At 49.3% G+C, this 10,304-nt stretch overlaps 1 protein-coding gene across 1 annotated transcript in view; it reads right to left on the reverse strand.

Moving 5' to 3' along the window:
• Window positions 1–177: 177 nt before the first annotated feature.
• The window catches only part of LOC113960223 (MAM domain-containing glycosylphosphatidylinositol anchor protein 2), a gene marked incomplete at its 3' end in the record, with an annotated part of 214,775 nt that continues 204,648 nt past the window's right edge, over window positions 178–10,304 (reverse strand). Inside the window, exon 10 of the mRNA XM_027669660.1 lies at window positions 178–363. Within this exon, the coding sequence (XP_027525461.1) occupies window positions 178–363 (186 nt within the window). The remainder of the gene's footprint in view (window positions 364–10,304) is intronic.

The raw sequence follows: 10,304 nt of genomic DNA on the forward strand, positions 1-10,304 counted from the left end.
AAAGGAAAAGGAAAAGGAAAAGGAAAAGGAAAAGGAAAAGGAAAAGGGAAAGGAAAAGGGAAACTGGAGCGGAATGGAATAGAAAAATAAAATAAATTAAAATAAAATAAATTAAAAATAAATTAAAATAAAACACAATGAAATTAAGGCCCAGAGGCCCTCCCAGAGTTCCCCAGCCTCCCAAGGCCCCTCCTGCCCACGCAGTCCCCCTGACCTGGCGGATGCCCAGGCGGTAGGCGAGGATCCGATCCACGGCGTTGGGGTTCATCTGTGTCCACTGCAGGCTGTAGGAATACACCCGGGGCCTGTTCTGCCACAGGGGGTTGTAGGTGTCGTAGTAGAACTCGGGGGCGTAGGCTTTGCCTGGGGGAGGCAAGGACACAGGTCAGGGACACAGGTCAGGGACACAAACAAAATTATGGAAACCTCACTTTGGGAGCCAAAGGTTGAGACCCAACCCCTGGTGGGCTGAGCCTTCATTAAATCAACTCCCAGTGGTTTGAGTCTTTGTTAAATACGTTCTGTCAGAAATACATCTGGGAATCCTTTGCCCCCCAAAAATCATCAGGAGGAAATGAAACCCTCCAAGCTCAGCTTTGATGTGTTTGTGAGCCCCTGGTGTTTTGAGTCTTTGTTAAATATGTTCTGTCAGAAACACCTTTGGGAATCCTTTGCCCCCCAAAATCGTCAGGAAGAAATGAAACCCTCCAAGCCCACTTTTGAAGCATTTGTGAGCCAGGTACTGCTTTGTTTTGAACAGAGATTTTTTCCAGCTACACAACTGTCCTTTCAAGATATTTTTATTCACTTTAACAAACACAGAAATTAATGTTTATTGGTTCTGAGTCCCACAATTCTGCTCATTAATCAGTGTTCTATCCTTCACTGGCTAATTTGGTCCCCATTCTTTGGTCCTCCTATCACTCTTCCTCAGAGAGAGAATCTCCAGCACTCAGGCTGAGATGTCTTTGTTAATCCCCTCTGTATCTTCTGGTTACTCCAAGAAGAGAACAGAAAAAAGGGAAGGGAGAAGGAGAGGGAGAGGAAGAAGGAGAAGAAGGAGAAGGAGAAGGAGAAGGAGAAGGAGAAGGAGAAGGAGAAGAAGGAAGAGGAGAAAGAGAAGGAGTGCCATACATTTAAGATCCCAGATATCCAACCTTCAGCTTCTTCAAGCTTTGTCTACTAAAACCCATCAAAGCCAGTCCAGGGAAACTCAAAGTTTGAATGGTTTAAAGATCAAACCAATGAGTCTAGTAAAAGAAACCCACCAACTGCTACCATTAATTACAAATTTAGGAAAGTTATATCGTTTCCAACACCTCCATCCGTGTTTTTAAAGGATTTGTGGCGATGCTTTGCCTTTGTCATTCAGTCCCTCGGTGGAATTCGCAGCCCAGGTGTGGGCAGGGAAGAGGAAAAATGAAGGGAGCCTCTGGGAAAGGCTGAAGCGACACAAGGTGCCTCTGCTCTGATTTTTTCATGCCCAGTTGACTCGAATGGAGACATCAAAGCGACCTGCACGACTCTGGGAGACTCTGTGACAGCTGCTGGAGCTGGCACAGATAATATGGAATGACACCCGGGAGCCGGGAGTAGGAGATGGATATTTCCAGTGACTGCTGCTGCCTTCATCACCTTCATCTTCTCCTCTGCACCTTCCCACCTGGAATGCACCCAGGCTGTCCTGGATAACCCCCCCAGAGGTGCCCTCTGTTCTCCTGCATTATTCAGCTGGACAGACTGGTTTGTACAAGGCAGGCACAGGACGTCTCACAGGGCACGGTGGGGACACGAGTGGCTCACCAGCATTTCCAGCCTTTGGAAACAGGAAAACCCCAAGGATGGTGCCCCCAAACATGGCCTGAATTAATTTGGACTTCAACCCACAAAGAGGTTTTGCCCAGAGGTGTCCCATCCCTGGGAACATTCAAGGTCAGGATGGACAGAACTTGGAGCAACTTGGTCTAATTAAAGATGTCCCTGCCTATGTCAGAGGGACTAGATGGCCTTTAAAGATCTTTTCACACCCATGATCTTTCATGGAAAAAGCTCATCCTGCCCTGTCCCTGCTTGGGAGCAAACCCAAACCAGGCTTTGACTCATTTTGTCGCTCCAAGTACGTAAAAATGAGACAAAACACGAGAAACCAGAATATTTGCATGTTACCCTCCTGCAAAGGTCTGAAAGGGGCTTGCAATTAGAGAAAAATCCAAGCAGAGTAAGATCTTTTCACCTCCCAAAGCTTATATTTCCATCCTTCCATTTCTCCAGGGGTTTTGTCAGTGGGGATGATTAGGAAAGGGACTGAATAACACGGGACACGTGGGAAAACATGGTTTGCCTGCTCACATGGAGCTGTGAGACGTGGATCCATTAATCACCTCCTTTAATTGAGGTTTGAGGTGCCAAAATTAACACTGTATTTAGGCCTTTTCTCCTCCAAACTATCCCTTATCCAAAGGTGTAAACAGAGATGGATGGAGAGGCCTCAAAGTGGGATAATTTTCACCCTCAGAAAGACAGTGAGAAGAGGGGGGGGAAAGTGCATTAAAACAATAAAAAATGCAGAGGGACAAAGGGAAAAATCACACAAATAGACACCAACATGGTGGGTGTTGACCAAGCCTTTCTCTCTCCAGCCACGCTTCACTTTCCAAAGCATGAAAAGCCCCTTTTAGCCAAGAGGGTTTTTTTGCCAATTGGTGAAAGAGGAGGTTCAATCAGCCAGGACTGGGGCAGAGGTGGTGTTGTTGAGGCAGCAAACAACAACACCCTGAGGGGAAGGAGCAAAGCAGAAGCTCAGCTGTAAAACCTGAGCCGGGAGATAAACGAAAGGAGGCCCAGCGGCGGCCCGGATTTGTTTTCCTTATTTATGCACAGTGGAAATAATGGAGGAAAAGCTCATGCTGGATGCAAATTATCATCTCTCCCCTTTTCTCCATAATGGCATCTCTGGGGGAGGTCCTGAAAGGATCCATAATTAGACACTTGTCACAACGTGGGCCCTCGAACAACACGGTCACCTCCGGAGCAGCGAGGAGGGCCCGTGAGGAGTGGCATTATCCCAAATCCCTCGGAACACAGGAGGGCTCTGGTGTGAATGGAGATGCTGAAAAATCAACAACACAGAGCTAAGACCTTTCCTTGCAAACCTGAGAAAGCTGGGAAGCGGTTTGGAGCACAGGGAAAGCGGGTGTGGCCATGGGAGGGGTGGGAGCCATGAGGGACATGGGGCGATGCCTGAGCAGGGTGATGTCCCCTGTCCCCACGGCCCCTGGCTCTGACAGCTGTGTCCACCTCTGGGTCCCGAGGAAGTGGGAAGTTGGTGGAAGTCCTAATCCACATCCTGGGAAAAAAATTTCCTCAGCAAGAGTCATCCCACTGGGTGGGTCCACCAGGGTCCTGAGGAAGTGGGAAGCTGGTGAAGTCCTAATCCACACCCTGGGAAACATTCCCCCAAAACCCAGACTCGACCCCCCTTCCTCTGACAGCAGGTGACACCAAACTGCCCCTGAGCCAGAGGTGGGTCCTGGGGACATGAGGAGGAACATTCCCAGCAGGTCAGGGAGGGGATCCTGCCCCTCTGCTCAGCCCTGGGAGGCACATCTGGGGTGCTTTGTCCAGCTCGGGGCTCCTCAGGACAGGAAGGAGCTCCTGGAGCAGGTCCAGGGCAGGGTGACAAAGCTGATGAAGGGATGGAGCATCTCTGAGGGAGCTGGGGTTGTTCAGCCTCCAGAGGGGACACCCAGAGGGGACCTCCCCAAGGGCTGGCAGGGCCTGCAGGGAGGGGGCAGAGGATGGCCCAGGCTCTGCTCGGGGGGGCCCAGCAATGGCACAGCAGGAACGGGCAGGAACTGATGCCCAGCAAGTGCCACCTGCACAGGAGGAAGAACTTCTTGGCTGGGCAGTGACCCAGCCCTGAGCAGATTGGCCAGAGAGGGGGGGAGTCTCCTCCCTGGGGATATTCCAGAGCCCTCTGGACACAATCCCTGTGCTCTGGGATGGCCCTGCTGGAGCAGGGAGGTGGCACCAGATGGGACACTGTGGATCCTTCCAGCCTGACCCATCCTGGGATTTTGTGACTCCAGACAAACAACCCAACCCTGTCACAGCCAAACCAAAGGCAGCACTGGCCAGCAAATCATCCTCCTCTAGAGAAACAAAGAGATCACAAATCATGGAATCACAGTATGGTTTGGGCTGGAAGGTACTTTAAAGCCCATCCAGTGCCACCCCCTGCCATGGGCACTGTCCCAGGGTGCTCAGGGCCCTTGTCTTTGCTCCCCTTGCTTTGGGGAGGCAGCAGCTGATGTGGAGGAACCACTTGCAGCCCAGAACCAAGCCCTTCCCTCAGGAAAGGTTATCCCACATTTTCCCCTGCAGAGATGCCTCAGACACATGGGGCTGCCATCCCTTGTGCCCCAGCTGGGCACCCTTGGGGTCACCAGCTCTGCCTTCACCTGCCCTTCTTCCCACAGCCATGGCAGCCTCTCCTTTCCAAAGCAAAGCCTTTCTTTTGTTCCCACAGGAGACATTTCCCTTTCTCGTTGTGTTTGCCCTTTTTAAGCACAGGCAGCAAAAACAGCCTTCGAGGCACTTCAGGATTTATTAAGACTTGTCCAAGGCCAGGTTGGACGGGGCTTGGAGCAACCTGGGCTAGTGTGAGGTGTCCCTGCCCATGGCAGGGGGTGGCACTGGATGGGCTTTGAGGTCCCTTCCCACCCAAACCATTCCACGATTTCAGTTTAACTTAATTAATCCCTCCCGAGGAACTGTGGTGTTTGGGGCTCTACCAGGGAGAGGATACAGGACACAGCTGGATGTGGAGAGAATTGTTTGTTTTTCCTTTCTAGCACTGACAAAACACCCATTTCTTGCACCTTCTGAACACGCAGCGTGTGGGAAATAAAGAACGGGGGGGAGAGTGGGAACAGCACAGGGACAGGCGACACCAAACACGGTTTTACTCCTGTGGGCTGCTCAAAAAACGCACAAACACAGCAAATGTTTGCGTTTGAAGACGACGCTGCTAAAATAAAGCAGGAATTCCTGCCGGGAATGCTCCCGGAGACCGCCCAGCCCAGCTCAATTACACGTCGGCGCTGTTGTTCCATCAACCTCGATGGATTTGCGTATGAAACCCGTAATTATCAGTCGTGCTAATGGCCCTCCCGGGCACACCGGGATGGGTTGGGATTGTGCTTATCTCCCTCCTCAGGTCGGCACGGGGGGAAGGAAAACCCCAGCACCCCTTTCTCCAAAAATACCCACGAAAATAACCCCAAATACCCCCAAACCACATCTCATAATATCCCAAAACACCCCCCAAAACACTCTGAAATCACCCCAAAAATACCAACCAAATAGCCCCAAAATAACATCAAAATAATCACCAAATACATCAAAATATCCCCAAATAACTCCCAAATCCACCTGTGCTCCCAGGATAGGAGGAATGGACAAGGTAATATCACAAAGTACATCCCAAAATACTTCAAAATACACCCCAAAACACCCTGAAATCAGCTCAAAAATACCAACCAAATAGCCCAAAATCCACCTGCACTCCCAGGAAGGGAGGAATGGACAAGGTAAGACTAAAACATCTCATAATACCCCAAAATACATCCCAAAATACCCTGAAATCACCCCCAAAATAACCCCAAAATAACACTAAAATACATCCCATAATACCTCAAAATACAGCCCAAAATAACCTGAGGTCACCCCAAAAATACCCACAAAATAACCCAAAATACAGTGCATAATAACCCCCAAATACTCTCAAATCACTCCAAAAAATCTCTAAAATAAAACTGAAATACCTCCAAAATACACCAAAATAACCCCAAATTACCCACAAAATAACCCACAATAACCTCAAAGTACATCACATAATACCCTCAAATACACCCCAAAATACCCTAAAATCACCTCAAAAATACCCACAAAAATAACCCCAAATACCCCCAAAATCCATCCCATATTACCCCAAAGCACACCCCAAAACACCCTGAAATCACCCCAAAAATACCCACCAAATAGCCCCAAAATAACCTCAAAATAATCCCCAAACGCCCCAAAATATCCCCAAATAACCCCCAAATGTGGCTCATCCCGCCCACGGATCCCATGCCAGGCTTTGGGAGAATCCCCTTCCCTGTCCTCTGCCACTGCAGTTCAAATTTGCTGTTTATTAATTTCTAGGAAAGGCTGACATAGGATTTTGGAAAGATGGGATACCAGATCTCAAGGAATAGTCATAAAATCCCAAACTGGTTTGGGGTGGAAGGGATTTTAAGGATCATCCCATCCCACCCCCTGCCATGGGCAGGGACACCTTCCACTATTCCAGCTTGCTCCAACTTGGCCTTGGACACTTCCAGGGATCCAGGGGCAGCCACAGCTTCTCTGGGAATTCCATCCCAGCCCCTCACCACCCTCCCAGCCAAAAATTCCTTCCCAATCTCCCCTTTTCCAGTGGGAAGCCATTCCCTGTGTCCTGTCCCTCCATCCCTTATCCCAAATCCCTCTCCAGCTCTCCTGGAGCCCCTTTAGGCCCTGGAAGGGGCTCTCAGCTCTCCCAGGAGCCTTCCCTTCTCCAGGTGAACATTCCAGTCCTTCCCACCTGTTGAGCACATTCCAATCCCTCCAGGCAGCACATCCCAAACATTTTCTACCCATTCTCTACCAGTGTAAGGTCAAAAATGGTGGGAAAATCAAGATGGAAAGTCAAAATAGAAACAAACAAACAAACAGAAAAGCCATTTCAGCTGCTACATCCCAGTTCTGGGATCTAAAAGTTGGAGGAATTCTGAAAGGAAATGGATTGATGCCCTCACTCCAACGGGTCCTGAACTGATCCCTGTTAGGGAAAATCCCCAAATAATCCTCCCCCAGGCACAGCAGATCTTGCTGTGCTTCCCTCAGATCCCTCAGTCCTTTATCCCTCAGGAAAACAACTTAAAGGATTGTTTCCTTCCAGTTGCCAGCACATGGTTTCCAAAGTATTGTAAGGAATCAAGGCCAGGCACCACAGATTCCAAGTAGGATGAGAGCAAACCCAGAGCATTAAAGGGATCATTTCCCTGCCTTGTCTCTTTTATGTTCCCTTTATCTTCACATCTGATTCCTTCATTTCCTTGTGTTTGATGCTCTGGAAGTGCAGCAGCTTTGCTGGGATCTAAAAGGTCCTCCAAGGAAAGGGATTGATGCCCTCATTCCAATGAGTCCTGAACTGGTCCCAGTTAGGGAAAATCCTCACCCAGGCACAAAAGATCACTCAGATCCCTCAGTCCTTTATCCCTCAAGAAAACAATTTAAAGGATTGTTTCCTTCCAGTTGCCAGCACATGGTTTCCAAAGTATTGTAAGGAATCAAGGCCAGACACCACAGATTCCAACCGGGATGGGAGCAAACCCAGTGCCTGGATCCAACAGTGGCCATAAACTGCACACCAAGGCTCTTCCCTAATTCTTACAGCTCCAGATCCCACATGGAGCTGGAAACACGGGAGCAAAGAGTGGGAGCTGTGCTGAAGTGACAGCTTCAGCAGAGCATTAAAGGGATCATTTCCCTGCCTCATCTCTTTATGTTCCCTTTATCTTCACATCTAATTCCTTAATTTCCTCGTGTTTGATGCTCTGGGAGTGCAGCAGCTTCGCCGTCTCTGTTCCAAACTGGCAGCACAAATGCACTTTTAGCTGCTCGTGACAAGGTATAAGAGATGATCAGAGTGTCTCTCTCACTTTATAACAGCAGCTATAAACGTTTAGGGGATAAAAAAAACCACCAACAACAACCAAAAAAAGCAAATAAAAGCAGAGATTTACAAATGCTTCCCCCTCTTGGCAAATTCAGCTCCAGCCCTTTCTGTCTTTAAAAGGCAGGAAGAGAATAAATCCTAAAGGAAATGATATATTTAACTGGGTAAAATACTGGGACATGCAGAGTTTATGAAAAATGCTGCCCATTACTGTGCTCTGCTTTAGTACAGGGGATATATTTTATGAAGGGTTTTCGAGAAGAAAGAGAAGATACTTTGGGCTTTATTTGCATTTGTGAAGGGAAATATCTGTCTTCAGGATCTGCTCCTCCTCCCAACCCTGCAGCTGAATTGTCCCCATCACCTCCAGCCTCCCTGTAACCACAGAACCATAAAATCATGGAATTTTTGGGGTTGGGAGGGACCTTTTCCCTTAATTCTCCGTAAGTGACCTCCAGGGACTGGTTTGTTTTGGCTGAGCAGCTGAAAAGACACATCAGTGCAGTTCCTAAAGCTCAGAAAGCACAAGCATTAATAATAAATAACCCCCAAAAGCAGGTGGGTGAGGCAGCTCTTCCAGGGAATTCCTCACTGCAGGAACCACCACGTTCCTGCTGCTCCAGCTCCATCAACTCGGGGATGACACTTTCCCACCCTTTCCAGAAAAAGCCTCTTCCCAAAGGATATATAGAATCCCTAATAAATTGTAGCTTGCAGGGAAGGAATGATTTAGGGAATCAAACTAATGCCTAACTAGAGCACAAATTTCAATCCAGATTTAAATAGATAGTCTAGATTTAATCTAGATTTGATCTAGATTTAAATAGATGGTCCATCTTAAGTAGATCTTAAGGATTTCAGAGTTTTCCCCATTCCAGGCACAGAAAATTTGCTTTGAACCAGCAACTAACACCTCAGTTAAGACTCAAACTGATAAAATAGTGGCATTCCACACATCATCCATGAGATTCCCTCTCCACATCCCCTTTACTGATTCCTTCCCCTTTCCCTGGGGTTCTCCTGCAGCTGCAGGATGGAACATCTCCCCAGCAATAACCAAATGTGACATCTGCTGGCTGAGCCGTGGAAGAGCCCAAACTCCTCTTCCTGCAATTCCTGCTCCTCCCACCACGGGATTCACACCATTCCTTCTCATCCTGAGCCCAGACCTCACTCCAAGAACAAACCTCGATGTTCCATCTCAATCATTTGGGGCCGTGTTGGTTGGCAAAGAGCTTTGATATTATTTGGGGAGAGGTTTGGAACACAACACCATGGATTTGGATTTCTTTCCACACAGGCCACGCTCAGATGTGACTTCTGTGATGACATTTTATCACAACATCATTATGAGGGATAAATTAATCCAGCTTAGAACAGGCTCTGAAGCTTTGTGGTTCACACACAGAGTCCCCCTGTTACAGGTGAGCTTTGCCATAGATCCACCCCTGCCATCCTTTCATTCCATCATTTTTACAGACACATATTCAGACACTTCTATTCACCCTACAGATATCTGGGCATGTTTGCAGACGTGTCTGAGCCTGACAAGGAAGTCATTCCTAAACAAAGGTGAAATGCAGCTCGACAACACAGCAAAACAAAGGCTCTGCTGGAGGTGGAGGTGGCAATTTCCCTGTCACCAAAGGGAATGCTCCACAAATCCCATGGGAACGGCAGCAGGGGAAGGGGGGAGTGGTGTCACTTGGCAGTAAGTGCTAAACGCCTGAGAAGTGAAGGATGGGCAGGGAAGGGAACGGGGATGCTGTGAAATTGTAAATAATAACGTGTCAGCACAGGAACAGGGAGAGAACTGAGGAGGGGGGAGATGGGGGAGCTCCTGCAGAGCCTGGAAAAACACGGCTCTTGGGATCAGAGCACGGCACGGAGCCACAGGGAAACAGAACCACAGAATCGTGGAATAGCCTGAGCTGGAAGGGACCCCCAAGGACCATCCTGTCCAACCCTCAGCCCTGCACAGGAACATCCCCAAGAGTCCCCCCCTGTGCCCCAGAGGATCATCCAAACCCTCCTGGAGCTCTGGCAGCCTTGGGGCCATGCCCACTGCCCTGGGGAGCCTGGGCAGTGCCAACCACCCTGGGGGAAGAACCTTGTCCTGAGATCCAACCTGACCCTGCCCTGGCACAGCTCCAGCCCTTCCCTTGGGTTCTGCAGCCAGGAGACCATTGGGCTCCGTGAAATCTTATGGAGCAACCCAAGGAACACGGAGCTGGATCAGCTCCAGCCCTCAGCTCTGCTGCTCCTGCAGCCAATGGGAACCACGACATTCCTGATCACCCCCTCTCCGTGGGCACCACAGCTCTGCCCCCACACCTGACCATGGCAATGCCCACCCCAGCTCCATCCATCAGCTCCAGCTCCAGCCCTGCTCCTCATCCAGGCTCCCCTGGGCCTTCCCAAGCTCCTCAGACCATCCAGGGAAGCTGCAAACTCTGCCCTCTTGGCCTTCAGTCAGGAAGCTGCCTCACCTCCATCCTTCCCATGCTGTGGGAGATCCCCAGTTCCTGACAAATCCAAC

This window comes from Corapipo altera, unplaced genomic scaffold (genome assembly GCF_003945725.1).
Source record: "Corapipo altera isolate COAL_440 unplaced genomic scaffold, ASM394572v1 191, whole genome shotgun sequence".
In the NCBI taxonomy this organism is placed as follows: Eukaryota; Metazoa; Chordata; class Aves; order Passeriformes; family Pipridae; genus Corapipo; species Corapipo altera.